General features: G+C 41.1%; 1 protein-coding gene across 5 annotated transcripts in view; it reads right to left on the bottom strand.

The window, feature by feature from the left end:
- Positions 1-637: 637 nt before the first annotated feature.
- Positions 638-23,525, bottom strand: part of GPRIN3 (GPRIN family member 3) — a 66,193-nt gene continuing 43,305 nt past the window's right edge. For 3 of the 5 annotated variants that reach the window (XM_045995311.1, XM_045995288.1, XM_045995318.1), the window contains one exon: positions 6,576-10,043. In XM_045995311.1, coding sequence (XP_045851267.1) covers positions 7,579-9,930 — 2,352 coding nt within the window. In that variant the 5' untranslated portion in view covers positions 9,931-10,043 and the 3' untranslated portion in view covers positions 6,576-7,578. Of the gene's footprint in view, positions 6,504-6,575; positions 10,044-21,344; positions 21,465-23,525 lie in introns of those variants that run through there. The other 2 variants (XR_006816859.1, XM_045995301.1) reach the window with 2 other exon arrangements.

Below are 23,525 nucleotides of genomic sequence, written 5' to 3'. Positions count from 1 at the left end.
TTTTCATAGTGAGGCTCAGCTTTCTGAAGCACCACATCTGCTACCTGGGAGTAGAACACCATTTAATGGGGAGTTATTTGATTCAATATTAATGTATGTAAAACAGAACAGTCATGGAAAGATGCAGTTTCCAACAAGTTGTTTTGCAGTTTTAGATATTAACACTATGAATAAAATGCTTCTATGTGTGTGTGTGTATATGTGTGTGTGTGTGTGTAAGCTATTTACAGTTATGCCATGTATACATTTTTATGTGTAGAAAATGAAAATACTCATTGATTAGCCCTTGTGAGGCTTTTGAACAACTGTTTCTTTTTCCTGCTTTCCTACGACTCCTTGAGGATTTAGATAATTCATACAAGGTATGTACACAATCACACCCATAGTATGTACATCCTAGTCACACACTTAACACAGAGAGGATGTGTGAGGAATGTAAATCATCCCAGAGGTCAAAGAACTGACCTTACCTGTGACAAATGACACGGTTAATTAAGCCGGCGTATTTAGTAACATGCCAGTGTACAGCCAACGTATTCAGCCTTTGAGATAAGTACGTTATCGACTTTCAGAGATGATTAAAAGAAACAAGCAAAACAGCCCTTTCTGACCTTCAAAAATGAAAGGACAAATTCTGTTACTGAATACATACGCACACTTCTGTTGGCTTTATTCATGTTTGTACATGTGTCTACTTGATGGCAGAACTGGGTTTTGAAATGGGACACAGCATGTGATTTTTTTTTCTACACATAAAAAGAGAAAACCAACCACTCAGACTGTACACACTTACAAAATGTATTGACGCACCACGACCAGCTACAGTATTATTCACAACATACTGTTCGCACGTTAACAGCAGAGATAAGTACATTTGGAAATTTAGTAATTATGAGTATATTTCTTTCTTGAGTTTTCAGGCCCTGTTGACCTTTCTCAGCCTCAGGAAAAGCGATCGCCAGATGTCCTGAAAACAAAAATTAGTCTCTCCTTTCCTCTAGGGATGGCGGAGCGTGACTATAATACTGCTGTCTTTGGATTTACCAACATCATGTCAAGAGGTGATGGAAAAACATTATGAAAAACAATTCTCTCAAAGATGTGGCCTAAAACAAATGCTAAAGAATCTCAACTAAAATCATGAGATCCTGATAAACATGGGTATGCCCCTTCTACCCATTCAGCACAGTTGGCTCTATCTGTAGTCTTTACATGATATTAAAGCAATGATACAAATCAGAAAAAAAATATTTACGTGCTTAAAAGCTTTGTTAAAGAATAGACACTTTAATTTTTTAAAGTAACAAAGAGCAATGCTAGCTGCAACGTCAAAAAGCTCTAATTTTCACCCTGCAAATAAATGGATGACATCTCCTCATCATAAGAGATCCAGAAGGAAGTTAGCACTTCTCTCCCATTTTTTTCTCCTTAGCACACTTAAATCACTAGGGTATTTCGAATCGTAATTATCACCATGCTGACTGGTCATCAGAATCTTTTTCTGAAGTGTAAAATATGTGACTTATTCCTACAGGTTTGCAGCCAATCGATTGAGCTTGAATTGAAAAAAGACTTGATGAAGGATTAGTACTTAGAAATGCCCATCTGGAACACCATTTTCTGTAAGGCATTAATTTGAGGCCCCTTTTGAAGTGAGTACTCATGTTTTAGTTATTTTACATTTGGAACCCATTTTTTTCATAGCTAAGGCTGGTAATCCTCTAGGTAGAGTTAATGAATTGCTTTTCTACACCCAAATATCCAGGAAGAGTGATTACTATGTGTCTAAGCTCTGTTTCAATGAGGTTTCGGTTTGGAGCTGTCTTGAATTCTAAGCTGGCAAGACTTTTTGACTCCTTTTTGTCTTCGATAGCGCTAAGACAGAGATGTCGACCATATCCCTACTAATGCTCACCGGTGCCGTACCTCTGTAATGGAGCTCCTAAACAAGTATTTCTAGCAAGAAAGCAGAAGTTATGCCTTTGCTTATTTTATCCTATGGGTTACAGTCAGTCTTCATGGAGCAAACCATATTCTAGGATGGAGTGCCCATATAGATGCACTTGCTGGTATTAACTGCCTCTTTTTGGCACATTATTGCTTGGCTTTAATTTCGTTTTCAACAGTCTTTATTCTCAAGATGAGTATCTGAGATATCTGGGTCTTAAAAGAAAAAAAAAAAAACAAAAACAAAACACCAAACTTGTGAATAACATCTTGTTGCACCATTCTGGCCTCCAAGGTCATTTTCACCAAGGCCCATGGTGATTTAAATGTTCTTTACAATTATTATCACCTTGATTTAACTGACAGTCGACAGTAATTTTTCAGGATTTTTTTTTTGTTGTTTCTATCTACACTTATATACAGATATACTGGATTTACTTTGAGAGAGGTTATTTGGTTGTGGCAAGTAAGTAGTTTAGCTGGTGAATGTTCACAGTTAAGAGTAGCTGTAATGACCTCCGGCAGATATCACTGATTACTTGTGAGACAGATTTTTTCCACCTCAATCCATCTTCATTTATGTCCTTGGTCACCACAAATCAAGTTTATCTTATTTCTGTAGCCAAGGAGAATTTTTTTTTCCCCCAAGAGTAGGATAAAGTTCATGGAAATGTTTCAGTATTTACAAGACTATATTTTTACCCTTTTGCAAAAATGTCTAAAATTTTGTAGACATCCTTAAGCCCATGTGTCTGCACAGATGATGGTTGTAATTACTCAGCCAGTTGCAGAATTTCATGAAGAAGGATATAGTTACAAGAATGGACAGGAGATTCAGTGTATCACCTGTTACTTGCCAGGTGGCAGCAGCTGACCCACATTTGGAGAGATTCAACCAAAGGGGCCACACACAGCATCAAAGAACATTGCTAACAGAAAACAAAATGCTCAGATATCAATATAAAATAGCAAACACCGAAGCAGACACAGACAAGACTTCTGATTCACTGTGTAGACAAAACAGGGGTGGGGACAAGATGGTCAGCTCGTTTATCCAAGATACTGCTGAGTTCACCCTGTTATTATCACAAAGGGAAATTCACAGGCCTCATTTCTCAAATACCACTCAGGACAAAGCAGGAGAGAGTAAATAGCATCATTTCCATGGCAGCATTGTAGACAATGAGTAAATCAGACCGGTCGAGGCCTACACATGGCTGCAAGGGCCCAATTTTCAGTAAAAACACATATATGTATATGCAAACCTTATCCTAAGGTATTGTTTTCTTTATACTGATTCTTAAAAAGTAGACAAGGGAAGTGGTGAATTATATGGTACTAGAAATGGACAAATTTTTTAACACTTGCACAATATGTAGGAGGAATAGAAGATATTTTCTCACATTTTGGCAGCAAACAGTAACTGAGTGGATACAGCAAAGGCCAAACAATTTACTTTAACAGCACACTTATATATATTCTCTGTAAACACATTTTAAAGTCACATTATATTATAATCTTCATGTGGTATATACAGGTACTCCCGGAATGATGGGAATTCTTAGAAATGAGAGGAATAACATTGGAATAAGCTAGGAACCATAAAATCTCAAAACTCTCGGATGCAACCCAAAGTCATTTCTTCTTCTGTTATCTATCTTAAAATGACAAGTTCCTATCAAGGATTTGGTTCCAAAATTCAACCTCTAGGGTATATGTTACACATGCATATTCACTACAGTTTATTTAACTTTTGCTATGTAAGCAGTAACATGAAGAATACTGGTATGCAAAATAAGAATTATCAGACAATTCTAAAGATTTAGAAATCATCAAAAACTGAGTTATATTCAATGCAGCTGAACTTGTCAAGGTAGGAAAATATACCAATATATTTTATAAATACTTCATTTTGGATGCAAATGAAAAGGTTTCTTTGACCTAACAAAATGTTCAACTTATGCCATTGGTCCAAAACACAAACATAAATGAGGATTTTACTATGTGTAAAGCAGTTGGTCTGTGGCATCAAAGCCAATAATCCAGAAAGAGATAATTAGGAAAGCACTGAAGATAAACATAGGATAGCTGAAGCAATGACATATTTCTTGTGGTCATTAAAATAGAAAAAAAAAATCAATATTTAAATTCTAGTATTTAAAAAAAAAATTCTAGTATTTACTGGGTAAGCCATATAGCGTCTCAACATCTTAAATGTCTCATTATCTTCCAGGCACTGTGTTCTAACTCATCTCTCTTATGCTACTGGCTTAAGAAATATTTTATATTTATCTACCCAATAAGGCATTTCCTCCATATATTTCAATGACTAAAAAGCATTCAGGAGGAGGAAAACATCTAAAAGAAATTAAGGATAAAACCAACTTTCAACCTGGTATGTGTCATACAGGTAAGCTGAGAATAGAGCCAAACAAGCTCAAAGAATCTGCCACAAAAACCGTTTTCTACGTTCATTTGTTGGATGAACCTACAGCATCATGAACGCCTTACAGCGGGTCAATGCCATGTCACAGACTGAAGGGAAGGAAAATCTTCAAATCAAGGTTTTATGTGGTTGAGTACTCAGGGTATCCTGTAGCAAAAGCAGGGCTTGTCTTCAATAGGCTCCTTAACTGGCCATTTGATGGTCCATTTTATTACTGTTTTGAAAAGCTGTTCCTTCCTTAAGAGTCAATAAACAACCAAACAAAGGTCTCCTATTCTGTGACAATCCCTGGAGTGGGGGAAAAGTAAAGGTGAAGAGTTAAACCATTAAAGCTTAAGAAGGAAAGGCTAGTTCCAGTACCAAAAAAATCCGGTTAGAAGTACTCCATCAAACGTGAAGTCTTAACCCTGAGAGGCACCACCGCAACGCTGAATTTAGTTTTAAGTAATTCAGTGTAATTTTCCTAATTTGTTTCATGTGCGACAAATGCCGATGACTCTCTTAGGCCTCTGCTTCATCTTTAACTTGAACTATTTATAATTTTTAAACTTCACAACTTACAAATTTAGAATTACAAATTTATAAGTTAACTTGAGCTCTTTATAATTCATGTGGTTACACCAAACTCATGAAAATAAATATTATTGCCAGATGCTTCAATTCTTCTTTTTCTCCTATTTTAATGCAGGAACAGCCTGTTCTAGCCACGTCCCGGCGAGGATTACCTGGGGCCCACCCATCTGGAGCGGGTACTGTTGACAGCTGCTACTGTGTACACAGGGTGTTCTCCGTGCATGTACAGCATGTAGGCCAACGCGTGAGGGAGACAGGCAGGGAGAACGGGCTCGGAGCGAGACTATAGCCTGGCAGAGGGATCTCCAACAAAAGCCACAGGAACACTACTACGAATGGATATTCAAGGCCCAAAGAGAGTTTTAGACTAAATCTCTCATCATTAATAGTAATGTGATTGCTAATTTGATGGCAATTTCTATTTCAGGTAGTGTTCTTAATAGAGGCCAACTGGTAAGAAACAGAAAAACGCACCTCATTAAAAAAATTCATTATCAGTTCCAAGCATAACAACTGTAATTTTATTTCTGAGGCCCCGGGAGCACTGGGACTGGAGCCTTTTAGGCGGTCTTCATATACACTCCAATTGCTTTGCAAGAGACCAATGGCTATATACTAATTTGGGCTGTCTGTGTCCAGTTTAGCATGTAGGTGTTACAGTTCAGGTATGATTTTGCCCTATATGGGCAGAATCTGCAAGAGAATAATAAAAAAAAATTAAAAAAAAAAGAGGCCGAAACAGAGATTGTGAGTTCCCTGCACCAATGGCATTTGTGAGTTTCCAGAGAGAGGGGATACATGGCCAGACACTCTTTTCGGATTCATCGCGGGGAACAAGCTCAGGCAAGGCAACCAGCGAGCACCCCTTCCACGCTAAACAATCTGACTTTCTAATGCAAGGTGGACACCAGTGATATCCCTGCAGTGAATCTAGGAGGGGAAACTTTTCCAGCGCCCTATCTCATTTCCCTCTTCCACACTCTCTCTGCTCTCAAGCCACTGCTGATCGTCCAGCCCAGCCCGGTGCCCTGCAAGACAGTCGTGGGCAAGAAGGACGTGCTCTTCCTCTGGAAACAGGTGCGGGCTGAGCTCAAACACATGCCTATGTTCTCAAAAACTATAGACCACCTGACGCTCAGACCCTGTTTTAGTGAAGGCCTCTTTTACTGGATTTGAAGCATGAGATAGGATGGTATTTCTCTTAAAATCAGTAAGTTCACACAGGCTACCTTTTTACTACGGATTAGAAACTTGGCAATTACATGATATTCGTCTACACAACAAAAACTGTGCGGAAGCTTCTGTTCTATTTGGTGTTGACTACATTTTCTATTAGACACTACCATTGAACAAGCAGCTACTGACCAAGCAAGTCAAAAGAAAGACAGAAACTGCAGCCTGTTTTCAGGAGGTGAAATTAAATGTATTGCTTTTGTTATTTTTTTTCAACACAGAGAAGAGAGTGTTTGGTAAACTGGCTGTTCATAATTCTTCACTGAAACCTTAGTACTCTCAGTAGGATATTTTTGGAGGCCACCTGTACAACACAAACTTCTGTATTATTAATACAGCCTGTTTTCAGGAGGTGAAATTAAATGTATTGCTTTTGTTATTTTTTTTCAACACAGAGAAGAGAGTGTTTGGTAAACTGGCTGTTCATAATTCTTCACTGAAACCTTAGTACTCTCAGTAGGATATTTTTGGAGGCCACCTGTACAACACAAACTTCTGTATTATTAATAATTCAAGGACTCCTTCCAAGAATTTGGTCAATGTACTTCTTCTAAAGAGATGTGAATTTAATCCAGTCAGAATCATAGAGCTGCCCCTTGCCTTCCGTGCAGGGAAATCTGTATATACAAATTCATGTTTTATGTGGGCGGTATTCATAGTCAAAACTTAGCTCATTTTCCTAACGTAACTTTCTTACATTTATTAACAGTAAAACAAGGTTTACAAAAACAGCTGTCTGCAGATGTTTACAAGTATTAATTCATGTTCGGTATTTTATGCATCTAAATGCTTTTACTTACTGTCATCTGGCCTAAGACTGAGTCAAAATTTGTTTCACATTTTTTACCTTTTAGTTCTTATCATCTATTTAAATTTTGTGTGGTAGTGGCATTCTTATTGCAATACAACTAGAGAGTCTAACAGTGCTTTCGCTTATAGTGTTTTTGCTATTTTTAATATTAAGCAGGGATTTTAATGGAAATACCAGAGTGTGATAAATTGAGGCAGTAATTCTAAATGACACATGTTTAATGATAATGCTAGTTCCAGAAGCAACATCATAATAAAAAAAAAAAAACAGTGAATATTACTTCCTCTTAATTAAGGTCATGAACCTTCAGTAAGGCTTCCTTCTTTTCTCTTGTCCTTTCTTGCAAATTGAACTATTTTCATTCATGGAGCCCTAATCAAAGGACCCAACAAAGCTTCATAGCCACTTCCTATAGTTAATACTTGCTTTCTCTAATTGGTCTCTCGAAAAAAAACAAAAAAAACAAAACAAAACAAAAAAACCCCCCAAAAAACTAAGTAAGCTCTGACATACACAGACACTCAGGAATACCGTAACTGTGCACGAGGGTTCCCATACATGTTCCCTTTCAGTCTAACACAGAAGAAGGGGCGGGACGAACACAGCAGTTGGGGCGTCGAAAGTTCTGCAACATGGACTGCAGGACGCTGTGCTGCCTTCCTTTGAGCTTTTTGTTGGAAGAAGTGTCTGAGGAAATGGATCTCCGGGCCTGGCTGCTTTGAGCTTTGATTAATTTCTCGTGTTCCCTGATCTGTCTTTGTAGATGGTTCTGGATGGCGATGCCCAGGGACTCCGGGTCCAGGGAGGCACCGTACACCTCCCAGGTCATGCCCTGCTCGTCCCACACGACGTCCCTGACACGCTTGGACTGTTTCAACTGCAGCTTGGCGTCGGCGCCAAGCTGCTTCTTCTTCTCCCCCGGGGTGAGTCCCACCTGCGCCGCTGCCGCTGTCACGTTTAACTTCTGCTCCTTGAGGAACTCGCTGACGCGGCTGGCCCTGCGGGGGCTGGCTTTGACCAAGCGGGAAGGGGTCCTCTTGCCGGAACCTGGGCTGGAGTCCCCCATGGCGTCAGCCGGCAGGCTCAGGCTGGTGGCCATCTTGGTCTGTCTGCTTTCTTCCAAGGTACCGTCCTGGTTCTTCCTGACTGGGGACGGCGTGGGGCTGGCAGCAGATCCAGCACCTGCACTTTCTTGAGATTTAGGGTTGAGCAGCAGAGTCTTGGCCTCTGCCCTTGCCCTGGCTTCGACGCTATCGGTGCCCGGACATTCCTGCTGTTTTACTGTGCGCAGAGACGCAGGCTCTGTTGCCTGTCCTTTACCAGCGGGATCCACGCTCCCGGACGGGTCGGCTTTGCTGGCAGGGCCACAAGAGTCAGAGAGTTGGCAGTCTGGGTTTGTTTGGGGACCATCTGTGGTTTTCACTGCAAACTCAGATGGCTTGCTTTCAAATTTTCCCAATTCATGATTTGTTTCAGTTTGACTTCCTGCACGGACAGAAATCTGGTCAGTGGGGCTAGCTTTCTGGGAGCTAGAATTCACATCCGAAAGCTGTCTGGAGGTGGGCTCCTCCCCCGTCGGGGCCATGCCTGCTGACCCCCCATCTTTCTTGCACATATCTTGAGCCTTGCCAGATGCCACAGTGATTGCAGAGATTTGAAGGACCTCCCCTGGGAGGCTCCCCAACTTACAGTCCCCTTGGCAAGCCGTGGAAACTGCTGCAGTTGCCTGGATGTGCACCTCTGGCATGATGCCAGGGCACTGGCTGGACTCCTGGGGGGCTAGGATGTCGTCAGACAGCTCCAGCGTGTGGCTCCCACGGCCGCTGCCGTGGCAGATGACACGCAGCTGCTCCTGTGGTTCCCGACGCTCAGGAACAGGGATTTCCTTTAGGAACGCAGTGAGGATGCTGGGGCTGGTGGAGACGGACCTGCTCTCGACACTTGCCACTGCCTGCACCTCAGCATCTTGCCGAGCCCTGCTGGCAACGTCCTGGACCTCACTGGCAGCTTGATTGGTCATTGTACTTGCTTCTTTGAACCTTGACACCTGGTGCTGTGCAGGCAATGGCACCTTTCCCAGATCTGGAGGAAATGCGGACCCTTGGATAGTGAGGTCGGATGGTTGAGGTGTCACAGAAATCATGGCCTGGCTGTCCGAGCTGGTGGCAGAGCGCTCTGTATGTCTAGAACAGCCGTCTTCTCTCGCTGGAGACTCACAGGACCTTGTCTGAGAGTCGTGAATGGCTCCCGGCCTCTCCCCTTCAGGTCCGCCTCCAGGAGAGGAGGTGTAGCTGAACACAGGCGCTGCTGTATTTGCAGTTTGCACCAGTCCCTGGACTGTTTCTTGAGAGGGAAAATCACAGGGCACTTGGGCTTTGCTGTTGCCCTGGGTGCTGCCCACAGGACAACTTGACTTTCCAGGTTGCTCCCCATCTGAGGTTCTCCAGGTTTTCAGCAGCGTATCATCAGGTCCTGCTGAGGGGCTGGCACTGAGCTGGTCGCCTGGGGTGGCCTGGTGGCTGTGTTGATTGGCTGGCATCGTAAATGCTTCGTCTAGAACATCCTTTCCTGCTGCAGAACACGGAGCTGGTGCTGTGGGCTCTCTGCTTCCCGGCAGCTGGGTATTGCCAGGAAAGTTGCGTGGAGGACACGCTTTTTCCACCTCACTGAAGACACTGGGGGAAGACATGTCCAGCGGGGTGGTCTCATGCTCAAAGGCCTGCATCAAGGCCTCAGCAGCTGCCCTGGGGCTGAGGATGGGTCCTTCAGGAGGGCCAGAAAGGCCATTGGTGTTCTTACAGAGGAGGGCTTGTCGAGACTGAGGTGAGGCAGGCTGCGCTTCTTCTAGATCCTCTTCTTTTCCAGAAGCTGCAAGCAAGGAAGTTTTAGCCGATCTCAAAGGGCCGGGTACAGTCCCCATGGAATTCTTCTTCAGGAAAACCTCAGCACTCTCCCCAGAGCAGTCTCCCTCTGGGAAGCAGTCTCAGCTCAGAGTGAAGACTCAGTCAGGGATGATTCCTCTGAGGGGTCCATCTGCGAATGAGGGAAACAGTATCATTAATACGGTACAGCATGTAAGGCCTGAAAATACACCAGCCGGTCATTTGTGCCAGATCTTACAAGCACATTAAGATTTTCTCCTGTATCTGTTGATATAAAAAGAGATCTTGGGAAGAAAGCTTTTGAAAAGAATATTTTAATTATATAAGTGTTATTTTGGTGCATTAGTACCTGCTTGCATCCCATTGCTGTCTCGCGAACAGGTTTTTGATGTATTTACCTAAGCATATGGTAACGACCCAAAAGTCATTTGTGTAGTCTGATTTACCCGCTACCAGAAAATCCTATAAAGCTACTGTAATCAAATCAGTAAGTATTGAAATAGGCCTAAACAGATATATGCACTAGAATATCTAGAGATGGATCCACATATAAATGAAGATTTAATATGTGACAAGAGAGGCAGTTCAATTTAGCAGCGAAGTGATGGATTCTTTAATATAAGGAGCTGGCAAACTGTTAATGCATCTAGAAGAAAAGAAAACTAGATGTTTATCTTACACCAACTCCAAAAATAAATCCTGGATGCATTTAGATGGATTAAAGGTTGAAATGTAAAATAAACAAATAAATAAGAAGCCTGTAAGAAAATCTAGGAAACATAAATATAATCCAGGGGCAGAGAGAATAGGCTTCTTTTAGCAAAGGAGAAAATACAGAAACTATAAGAGAAACTATAAGAAAAACCATAAACCTAAGTAATTGAATAAAACCCAAGAATTCTATATGACAAAAGATACCATAAACAAATATGGTAGATTTGAAAAACAAATGTTTAAAACCCTAGAGGACATACAAAAATATCTAAAATATAGCAGACACTCTTAAAAATTTACAGGAGACGGGGTGCCTGGGGGACTCAGTCGGTCAAGTGTCTGACTCTTGATTTTGGCTCAGGTCATGATCTCAGGGTCATGAGATTGAGCCCCATATGGGGCTCTGCACTGCACATGGAGTCTGCTCAAGATTCTCTCTCACTTGCCCTCTGTCCCTTCCTTGACTCACCCTCCTCCCCCACCCACTCACACTCTGGCTTGTGTGTGTGTGTCCTCTCTTAAAAAAAATTTACAGGGAGACAAAACAGTTCCTTGGAAAAATGGACACAGAGTACAAAAATGCAGCTTGCAAGATAGGAAACCCACTCAGCAAGCTCATGGAAAGATGATCAAATTCATTTGTAGTCAAACGAATGCAAATAAAGTAACAACGAGATTTTACATCAACAGCACTTGCAAAAACTTAAAAAAAAAAAAGAGCTATAACATTATGGCCTGAGGAGTCTTAGTGAAAGGCAGTATTTTTATTACTTGTGGGTGCAAACTGTGTACTGATACAGCTTTCTGAGGGAAGTTTAGTTTTCAAAATGAAAAATACACATCCTCAACACAGTGATCCCACCTCTATCCACAGAAATAAAACAGCAGCATGCCTAGACAGAGATACAAGTATGCTTATTGAAGTACTATTTGTAGGGGCAGAAAACTGGGAACAAATTGCTCTCCATGAATGGGGGAATACTGGAAGAGATCACGTAACACGTGATCTCTTCCAGTAGTTGAAGTGACCAACTACGTGACCACTGAAAGAAACAGCTGTCTAGGCTGTAAGTTTTCACTTGGGAGGGATTTCCCCCAGGTATGACTGAGCCAGAAGGGCAAGGTAAGGAAAAGGATACGTATGTTTCATTTTTGTCAAGCAATGACCTAAAATACTACACTAAAACACACACTGACCTAAACACACACTGACCTAAACCACGCACTGTGTTTGTGTGTGTGCGCACACAGACATGTTTGCATAGGAATATATAAATTCTAAAAATATTTACAATGAGACATATTAGGTCTTAATGGAAGGAATGTGATGAGTTGAAGACAGAAAAGGAGAGATGGAGGTACTGAAAAGTGGGAAAGGACTAAACTTTTAAAAGTATATCTGAATTTAAAACTGTATATCCAACTTTTTTTTTTCTCCTCCAAACCAGCTCTTTCTTGTAACTTTATTATGCATATTAATCTGTTGAATTGAATATTCCCATCCTTGGTCTTGACTGTTTTCTGATCACTCTAATCCTTTCCTCAGGCTTATATGCATGTCTTCTTTATTGGAGGTTTCTGTTGCAATCACTTGTTGGGTCCCAAACGCATCTTCCCCTCTCCTTCTTTCTCATTTGCCTTTAGTATGGCTTTCCTCCCACTCTCTGTCCTCCTCATCCTCAAAAAGCCTATCCATTCTTCAAGACTCCACTTAAATATCATTTTCTTTCTGAAGGCCTCTAAAGCTTTCAAGTCATAAAGTCTCTTTTAAAATCATACAGCTATGGTTATCTGGGTCCTTCTTATGCACTGTTTTTGTACCTTTGTTACTTGTATAAATGTCATTATTTCTCCAAAAGGACTTCAGGTTCCAGAAGGGAAGGGGACAAGCTTATTGACACTTTTCTGTTCACTCCACAGGAGACAACACAAAGTCTTATGCATAAAAAGGTGTTAATTGACCCCATTTCCCTCCAAAATAGCTATTATTAAATCCCCACCAAACTTCCAAATAATAGGAAATTTTAACTGAGGTCATGAAATATTAATCAAAACACAACTTAAAAGAGTGCTATTTTTGAAAGAAAATGGTTGTATCTTATTTATGAAACTTTATCTGTAATTCAGTGTTAGACAATTAAAAGCAAGTAGTGTGGACACCTGCTACAAAAGCTGGACGGTTTCATGAAGCTAAGAGTACAGAACATCTCCTGTGTTCTATAGCAGGAGCCAAGAAACCTTGTTTGCAAAAGACGACTGTGAAACATAAACAGCTCAATGTTCAGCAACGGAAGTTGGAAGACGGAGAAAAAGATGACAGATTTCGGAAAACTCTCAGAATTCACTGCACTGACTTCCATTTTCCACAGATAGCTAACTGCTTATACTGGTTTTACTCTGAAAGGGTGTTTTTAAAAAAAATTGTTAATAGAAGTAAAATTATCCATCCACTCAAGAATCAAAAAGAAAAACCAGATTGCCTGTAATTCATCTGTTTCATGGGTAGATAAGAAATCAAAATTTCTCTCAAACAAATCTGCTAAAGTAATTGTCACAGCATCCTCATACACCCAGGAAAAAACCCCCACATCTCCTCTTTTCATGTCCCCTCTCCAACCAAAAGCAGAAATCTATAGTCTCTCATATGTCAGATAAATAGGACATTTTAAAAGTAATTACTTGGTACTTGAGTAAGGAGGATGTATCTTTCAAAACTAAGCTGAGTCCATTAAGGTAAGATTTAATAACCTCTAAAAGTGAAATTACAGGTAGCCCACAGTCTGAACGAATCCCTGCTGCAGGTGTGTGTGTGAGAGAGAGAGAGAGAAAGAGCGAGCCAGTGAGCAAATGACCACGTGTGTGCATGAAGGCAGGAGGCAGGGTGTGTGTCCTGCATGGTTTCCCCTTCTCTTCCCTCCCTTTCTTCCACACCTCCCATCTCTTTCCTCCTCCTCCTTTCTTTTCCTTCCCTTTCTTTCTTTTTTTTTTCAAACTGAAGAGATCTTTCATAAAAAGTCAGATTTCTCTCTTTGTTAATCTTTAAAAACCGGAAGGTGTGAATTACTAGACAGTAACCACTAGGTGGTGATGATGAGGGCTGGCCATCTTGAGGAGCACGGACCTTCCAGGTGATGCATTCCCCACCTACCTTGCTTTCCTGGTTAGTATTACTTACCTAGGCTTGTGAGGGCAGCTAAACTTGAGAACTTTGCTCTAAGAACACTGACAGAGTACACTTCCCAACCTAATTTTGAGTCCTCTGAGGGCAGGTTGGCATTGTGTTTAAGAACATGGACCATGGGGCCAGAATTTCTGGATTAGAGTATCAGTTCCACTAGCTAGCTCTAGTTGTATTTGGGCAGGTAACTTAACCTCTCAGGAAACCCCTTTAATCTATAAATTGAGGATAGTAATAATAATAGTACTGCTTCATTGGGATGTTGTGAGAGACAGACTTTTTTTTTTTTTAATTTGATTTATTTGAGAAAGAGAGAGAGAGAGCATAAGCTGGGGGGAGGGACAGAGCAGAGCGAGATGCAGACTCCCAACCTGAGCAGGGGGCCTCGATGCGGGACTTGATCCTATGACCCTGGGATCATGACCCCAGCTGAAGGCAGACGCTTAAAGGACTGAGCCATCCAGACGCCTCACAGAAGAGATTTAGCATTTAGAACAAACAGCATCTTGGCACATATCAAACACCTGATAAGCATTAGCTTCTTTTGAAAACCTCAATATTTAGGCTTTGATCTCATTGAAGAAAAAATTATTCTGACATTTGTGAAAACAGTAAGGAAGATTTTATTCAAGACTATTGGGACGGGTATCAAGACTATTGCATAAGGAGAGAAAGATCAAGTTCACCTCCAAATACAACTGCAAGAATAAGTGGAAATTTATAACTAAGGAGCAGCACCGGGCTGTTGGGTTGTGCCTGCTTCTCCTTCTCCCTCTGCCCCCAACTCGTGCTTGCTCTCTCTCAAATAAAATATCAAGATAAAAAAAAAAAAAAAGAAAAGAAAGAAAAAAGAAAAAAAGAAGAAGAGGGCTTAGAGGAGACTGACTAAAGTCATTCCAAGAGGGAATCCTTGTTGTCTTTGTCATTTGCACTTCTGAATATGAGTTTTCCATGAGACCTTTTGTAGCAAAATGAATTCTTTCTGAATTGGCCGTGAATCACACAGGACCTAACGGTACCTCTGAATCTGCCTTTAAGTTGGATGGGTACTAGACTCTTAATAGCATGTCCCTTTGGTCCTTCTGCCCTTAAAATCAGGAGCAAGGATTTCAGGCCTTGTAGCAATGCAGCAAGCCTGCAAGGTACACATTATCCACCTTTTACAGGGAAGGAAACTGAGTCCCAGAGGTTGAGTAACCTACTCAAGGCTGAAGGCCTATAATTTCTGTTGAACTGAATTTTAATGGATGCAAATGCCTGGGCTCCTTCTGTGCTGCTTCCTTATTATCTGTAACTCTGGAAAGAAAATGGAAAGGAAGGGGAAAAAATATAGAGATATAGATATAAATACAGATATAGATATATATCTCTCCAAAGGGGAGAGACTTCTTTTTTGCAAGGGGTTTACAACTCAGGGGCCCGGATGGCTTTAACACAGACTACAGTGACGTTCATAACTGGTCACTTTATGAACAGCCCGCCTTCTTGAAGGCTGGCATGGCCACCATTCATCCTGAAAACAGTGGGTTCCACTACCGTGCCACGCTGCCTATTTTCATAACAGACACCCACGCTTAATAAGACAGGCAGCAGGGAATCTCAGCCCTTTGCGATTCGCTCCCAAACTGCTCTGGTGGAAAGAGCATTAGACAGAGAGAACGGAGAGAGGCTTGGCACTCTTGGACCAGCAGGATGTTGATGGGCTGCAGGTCACAGCGATTATCCCGTGGGCAGCAATTACCCTTGCCTGCTTCACAACTGCCGCATTGCTAGAACAAGGGCTTCAGGATGTCATCGCATCTCTTTAGTGACATTTTAGGCAGGTGTTACAGGGACCTTGGTGATACCTTGGTCTCCAGACATCTCACAGCAGCTCTTAGCCTTCAGGTGGATATGCAAAGACCCTTGAAGAAGAGGGAGGCAGGAGGTAAGAGACTATTACTCCTTAAGAAAAGGATAAAGAAAAAAATGTCATCTGACATCCTATTCAACCTGATTTTTTTTTTCTTTTGTTCCCTTTTATCGAGAAGCTTCGCCTAGGTATTTGCATTCGGAGCCCAGCAGATCCTGCCAGTGCACAGTTTTAAGGAGAGGTGATTCAATCCCAAGAAACACCCACAAGCTGGGAAAAGCAGCTCATTCTTTCTTTAAAAAATTTCACACTAACAGCTGCCTCAAATGCACTTCAAAGATACTCGCCAAAACACTGGTTCTTCCCTTTGCGCTGCGTCTAAAGCAAATCAGAATGGCTGCAGAGACAAGAAGGCTGCTTTGCTGGTGCCACTCCCAGCGCCAGGTAGACTTTCAACCCTAATGGCTCCTGTAATAAAGGCGCAGGAAAATAAGCTACATCCCTCTCCCTATTTGGCTCTTTGGTTCAACGCCGGTCTGGAAAAACAAACGCATGGCTTATTATTCTCTCACTGAATTCCACTGTAAGCAGGGGCGGATGAAAACCAAGAAGGAAACGAGGCTTTAGGAAGTGTTTAGACCCCAAGTTTATCCCCCCTCTTTTGTCCAACACAAAACCTGACCTGGCAGCTTCTAAATTCACAACAGCCTCACAGGGCTCAGCAGGCGCTTACTGATTTGCTTTCTGTATTCCAAACGCTGTTCTGGAGGTGAACGTGTTTGATCCTCAGAATAACTCTGAGGTGGAACCTACTAGGAGTTCCACTTGCAGTTGTGGAAACTGAGACAAGACCACATTCACGGTCAGTGTGAGAGACCAGATTGAAATCCAGCCCCTCCCACTCCAGAGTCCATACAAGGAGGGAAACGGGGCACTATTCACGGAGGCAAGCACTGTCCTCAAACAAGGAAAACAACAGAAGACTCGGGAAACATAGTCTTGTGACTGATGAGGGAGCAGAAGGCAAGCTGAGAGCAAAGCACTAGCTGATACCCCGCAATCCCCCCCACCACCCCCGAGGAATCTGTGTGACATTCCTCAGGCACTCCCTAGGAAGAAAAAAGAAATGGTTAACTTCTAGAGATTACAGTCCCGCCAGACATTAGTCTCCCTCAGTTCACAGATGTCTTAGTGATTTACAAGTAAAAAGTGTTCTTATCAATGACCTACCTTCCCGAAGGAAATATAGATAAAATTAACTGTCCTTATAATCTGCAGCCCACTGATAAATATTTGAGATAGGCAGAAGCTCCCCATAGTCTTAACATTAATATGCCTTGCTAGAGGGAAAAACCACCTCAACTTGACAATGGCAGGGCCTCCAGAATCTCAAAGGTCCTCTTTAGCATATGAAAGTTCTTTTGAAAACTCCCCTTTCCTCATCTCCCCCCAGCTCCCAAGCATTAAATCGGCCACCCGCCCCCCCAACCCTGGGTGCTGCTGCTCCTTCTGCCCAGGGGTTGGTCCCCGTGCTTTCAATAAAACCACTTTTTGCACCAAAGACATCTCAAGAATTCTTTCTTGGTCATCTGCTCCATACCTCACCCCATCAAACTTCACTCTCCTGAGAGCTTTTTCTGTATCCTTGCTTAATAAAACTCTATCGCTTTACTCACTCTCCTTTGTCCGTGAGATTCATTCTTCGACTACATGAGATAAGGACCTCCCTCTCCCGCTCCAAGACCCTCTTACTAATTCAGACAAACAGAAATAATTTGGATATTTTAAGGGCCACAGACTTTTCTGAGAAGCTGATGAAAAATAGGGATCCCTTCTCTAGAAACAGACATGCGCGTGCATACAGACACACACACACACACACACACACACACAGACACCTGTAGATAATTTTAGGGGGTTCGTGCCTGGAAACCTTCCCTAGACCATCCATTAATAATAGCCTTTTATCTAAGGAAAAATTTCACAAAACTCAGTTTAAGTGCCTCACATTACTGTTATAGCATTTAAAGGAAATAAGTTAAACTGTGAGCATAGTTTTGGGAAGATAACAGATACATAATCATGAATTATTAGTATTTTAAGAAATTATTTTGGCATAATTTACCTAAGAAGGCGGGAACTGTGCGATATATTTTATAGTCTGTTTTAAATGGTCCAGCGGAACTGGTTACCTTTTATATTCTCCCAAACCCCTAATGACTACCATTTGAAGAGGAAGCATTAGCTAATTCAAAAACTAACACGAAAATGAGGTTTGTTTGTTTTTTTTCTTTTTAGATCATGTGCGAGACATGAACGTTTGGGTCCTTAGCAAAATCAAGACTCAGGTTTCAATAACCTGAAAAATTAACCCTTCAACAGCTCCATTTTCCTACCTGTGGAGCTGATAACTAAATATCAAAGCTGCTATTTAAAAATGCCTAAAATAAAGTTTTTTTTTTTAATTGAATGCTTCAGGGGAAAATGATTAAAATATTTGTTTTGCTATAGTCTCTCTTCTCTAATCAAGCTGACTCTCATTTCTTTGGTTTGCCAGATAGATACTCAACTCTGAATGTTTTCCCCTTCTTTTGCAACTCAGCTTTGAAGGACTTCAATTGCGAGCTTATTTTAATTGCAAAGAGAATGCAACAGGATCACGGCGCTAACTGATGGTTCAACAACACGCTATTAGCAATAAACTAAGCAGCTCTGTATTTGCATTTTAAAATCCTGCGTGAGCTATGATCAAAGCTGCCCTGCATCCCAATTTTCTCAGGATATATTTAGCACCACTCAGCCTTACAAACAAGTATTCTTGTCCTTGCTTCGTTCCTCCCTGACCTTGCCTTTTTCCTTGGCTGCTGCACTCCCTCCGCGCCCCCTTCCGTCCCTCCCCCACACACCATGGCGATCTCATTAAAACCAGGTCTCCACTCCACCTGCTTTCCCTCTGGCAAAGGCAGCTCCGGTGTGTGCGGAGTGGGAACCTAAGCGGAGACCCTTGCTACCCAGCTGCGTGCTGAAGGCTTATTAGTGATTTCTGCTTTTAGCTCCCGTCAGACACGGGCCCGGAGTCTCTCCTCCCACACTTGGGTCTTTAATCATGTCGAACGAGGGGAACGTGCCTGGTGGCAGTCCTAGCGGTGAAGGAAACAGAAACGGAAAAGGCTGTGCACGGAGCTGGTCAGTCGGGGCTCTCGTGCTCCTCCAGGGGATAGGGAAGCCATGGAGAAGGCAGATTGGAAAGTACAGATTCCTTGGGGCCTGGCGTCTGGACCTCCTGCAGAGCTGCCTTTTTGTTGTTTTTAAGGAGGACCCCAGTGCTCTGCTCTTGAGAATGAACAGTCTCTATGCTTAGGTGCATCTTTGGGTTTGGTCTGTGAGTTGTGATTTAAAAAAAAAAAAAAAAGAATCAACAACCTGTCACTCTCCTGCTTTTGAGTCTGTCAAACACGGTGTTCAGCATCATGAGGTACTTCAAGTTTTGATTTTTGCCCTGAAGGAGATTTCAATCCATTTGACGAGACAAGACGAACTCAGTCAGAAGTTACAAATGAGCAAGAGGATAGGTAATTAAATGACTAATGCTGGGGTAATAAACTTCACAGTAGTTCAAATCAGGGGAAAGGCCAATACTTTTTATTCAATTGACATTTCCTGGTACAATGTTTTTGTAGGCTAGAAAAAACTGCCTGTGTAGTCTAACAAAAAATGGATATTTGAAAGTAAGAGAAAGGTGAAGCAAGTAATAGCAAAAAAAGAATGGTCTGATTAAAAGGAACATAATCCCTTAAGTCACACTGAGACAATTAGGAAGTACTGCTAAATCCAGTGCCTCCTTTACTAAGCCTTCTTTGTGTCACATATTCTGGATACAAATATAAATAAGATATATTCACGTTTTGAGGAGCCCAAAGTTCCTGCAAATCCTAATTTCAATACCATATAATGTTGTAACAGAAATGAAAAATTTCTAAAAAATTACTATGGAAGCACATCGTTTTATTTGGCAGAGGCCTTAGGTTAGAGAGTGAAGAATGCTAAGGTTGAAAAGATGAATTTAAGGTGATGGAGAGGAAGTCGATGTTCATCTAGGTCAGAGTTGCTTACCCCTGCACCACTGACATTCTGGACCAGATAACTTTGTGGGGAGGGAAGGGCGGGGGTGGACTGCCCGGTGCACAGTGTTTCACCGCATCTCCAGCCTCTCCCCATAAGATGCCCGCCGCGCCACCACCCTCCCATTTGTTACGACTACACATGTCTCTGGACATTGTCAAAGGGCTCCTGGGAGGCACGACTGTCGCCAGGTGAGAACCACCGATTGAAGATGTGAGCATATTCACCTGTGATAATAAAGAACATCCTGAGAATGAAGGCCTATGCATTGAAGTAAGAAATTCTGAACCTAGTCCAGCTAAGCAGGAATTCGTTTCCTGCTCTCCTGTCAGAGACAGTGTTCTTTGTATTCCACCTATGAGAATGCAAATTAGTATAACTTCAATGCTAACACTTGTCAAAAATACAAGGTCACATACACACTGACTCAGCAATTCTACATTAGGAGCTAACCTTATGGGTAAAATAAACAAATGTACTTATCAATGTAGGTACATGGTTATTCACTGTATGAAATAAAAGATTAGAAGCAATCTAGAAGTTCACTAATAGGGAGAGGGTCAGTTATAAAAATTATGGTACTTTTACATAATGGTATACTAAGTACTCATATTTAAGAAGCGAAAACTCTTTATGTATTCATACAGAACAATCTCCAAAATAAATTAAATAACAAACACCCAGCGATAATTAAAAAAAAAATCTTAAGATACAAAGCAGTATGTTTAATAGGCATTTGTATTAAGAGGGGACAAAGAATGTATTTTGCTTGTATATACACCAAATATCTCTGCAAGGGTAAGTAAGAAATTGCTATCAGAGGAGGGAAATTGGGTGCTTGGGCGACAGGGTATGTGGGAAGACTTTCACTCTATAGCCTGTTGTACTTCTTGAATTCTAAACTATATAAATGTATTGCCTATTCAAAAATAATAAAAAAAATTAAAAGCTGATGCTTCTCAACTAGGCAAAACTGAACAGTCACACGTGCTGAAGCTTTTCTATCAGTGATGATGGATTTATGCTCGTCGATCCTTCCACACTCTTTCCATCTGCTTTTTGCTATGCAAGCAGGTTAGCCTGGCCATGAAACGAGTTAAAGGAAACCAAAATTTCCTTATCTATCCTGGCTATCTACAAGCTCCAAGCTAGGCAATGTAATTATTTTTCAAAGTCAACAGCTCAAAAACGCTTTTTATAAAGTGATGCCTGTTGGGTCACAAAAAAAAAAAGTTTACTTAAGTTTCTTTCCCCAGACTTTCTGACTCCCGTTTATCAGCTGATTTCTTTTTCACCCTCTTTCCTATTGCTGGTAGCTCTAACAGCTGGTTCTCAAATTATATATATACCTCAAACAGTAAATCCCCCAAGAATGGCCTAAAGCCAAATTCTATGAAATTGGGTCAAAAGAGCGATGAAAATTATTTATTTATTTTGTCTATATGATGAGAACTGACTAAATGGAAAGATACAAAGTTTAGAATACATGCTTTAGTTGCCAGTTACCAAGTCCACCTCTTCAAAGACCACCAGGCTTCCCTGAATGGATCGTATCCCACAGCAAGGCAATGTCAGGCCCACCTTACCTGATCTTGATGGATCCATTCCAAAACCTGCCCTCCACCTGCTGCTAATGTTATCTTTCTCAAACAAACATACAGGTATGAAACTTCTCCGTGCAAAACAATTTAATGGTTCTCCACTACCTGTAAAATAAGATACACTCTCCTCAGCCCAGTTTAAAAAACTGTCCTTCATTCTCTGATTCATGTCCTCCTAAGACTGATGTCCATTCTCATTATCACCTGCCAGACCTTGTATGTTACTTTTCTTCTGACAAGTTTCAAAGAAGGTTTATCTTCATTTTTCCAGAGGAGAAAACTGAGGCTCCAAAAAATCTAGCTCACCCAAGTTGTTTGTTTAATAAGTGGAAGAGCTGGAATTCAAAACCAAGTGAGTCCGATTCCCAAATTCTATTGCCTCCAAGATTATGGGAATGGGAGGTAAAAATGAACTCATTATACACGCAGATAAAAGAGAAGAGAGTGAGTAAATCTGAAAAGAACTTCTAAAAGATAATTCCTTCCTAAGACCTTCTCTGATAACACCATCCAAAAGCAACAAATCTCTCATCTACTGTAGCCACTCGTTTATTGTTTTAGTGACCTCAGGGAACTGAGGACATTTGCCTCATTCTTGGTTCTCCAGGCAGGATGCACAGCCCCTGGAAAAGGCAGGAGCTCGAGGGGAAGAGTGAAGAGTTCAGCCTGACAGCTGGAGCTGTGTAGGAGGGAAGATTAGAGAGGGAAGGTGGAGGGGCGGGGATCACACAGGGCTTCTTGAGGTCTTTGTGCATGTGTCTGTCACCCTCTCAGGGAGGTCCTTCTAGACAAAGCTACTGTTAAATTGCAAGTCTTCTGACTTCTACTCTCACTTTGAAAGCTTTACCATGCTTGCTTACTGTTTTTTTTTTTTTTTATAGCACTAATCACCTTTTAAAGTACTGAAACATTTACCCATGTATTGTGAGTATCATATAGTTATTGACCGTATTCTGGACATGCGGGCTTGAATGCATGCTCTAAGAGGGCAGCACTTTCATCTACTTCTGCTCATTTTCTATACCTGGAGTGCCTAGTGAAATGAATGGCTCATAATAAGCTCTCACAAACACGCGCTGGATGAATCAATGTTGCCTTCTGCATTTTAGCCTACCTTCATCATATGCCATAGTTTCTATGATTTTCATTTCGTTTCTACTAGAATTTGAAGATAGATTTTGCCTTGAGGACATACATATACAGCGAAGGTAACCAAATATTCTGGATGTTCTGGAGGAGGAGTGTAGTTAAAAATACTGAGTTATATTGCCACCATAAGTATCCTTGTACATGCTTCAGTTTTCATTTGAGATGTGGTCTTAACAAAAAGGGACACACAAGGTATGTATATATCTTTTGTTCTTTTTTCCTGTTGGTTAATTTAGACAACAAAGTCTACTCCTCCAAAGATACGTACTGTGGTGTGTACAGAGATGGACATCTTATTCCAACCCTAGGTGGGGTACATCTTATTTGGGGGCTTGTAAGTAACTGATTACAATGTCTCTTTTGCTTAAAATACTGAGGACAATATGTAATATATAAATAAATTTATAGAAAAATATCAAACGTTAAACACAATTGGTTCAGATATGTCTTACCAACCTAGAGAATGCTTTTATTTCCTCTTCAGATAATTTGTGGAACATTTAAAACATCTTAAAACTCTGTGATGAATTCACTAAGTGAATTCATAGTGGCTATGAACATATGCGTATGAACAATATGAACAATAGTGGCTATGAACATATGCGTATACTAAAATCCCAGGTTACTATGATTTTGAGCAAGTTTAAACGTTAAAAATGTTGTTTGATTTCCAAAAACATTTTAGCTGATGCTGATTTACTATACTATCATTGGACCAACCTTCCTTCCTTCCCTTTTCCCTCCTCTTCTCCCCTGTCCCAACTTTTTTTTAGTTGGTATAAATCTAATATAATTTATTTACCAATATTTTAGAATAAATCACATAACAAGAAAATAATATGCTGCTTTTCATTAACTTATATTGTAACCATCTTAAATACTTTGTAGCCAAAATTATAAGACATGAAAATTTTTAAAAAGTTTCCTAGGTGAAGCTGCTAAGTCTACAGCCACTATATGATATCATATATGATATCCATATCCAGAACCACCATATTATATCATAACATTTTCAGG

The sequence above is a fragment of the Meles meles genome, chromosome 2, assembly GCF_922984935.1.
Source record: "Meles meles chromosome 2, mMelMel3.1 paternal haplotype, whole genome shotgun sequence".
Taxonomy (NCBI): Eukaryota; Metazoa; Chordata; class Mammalia; order Carnivora; family Mustelidae; genus Meles; species Meles meles.
Note: the sequence above shows the minus strand (reverse complement) of the source record. Positions and strands in the feature narration are given on the sequence as shown.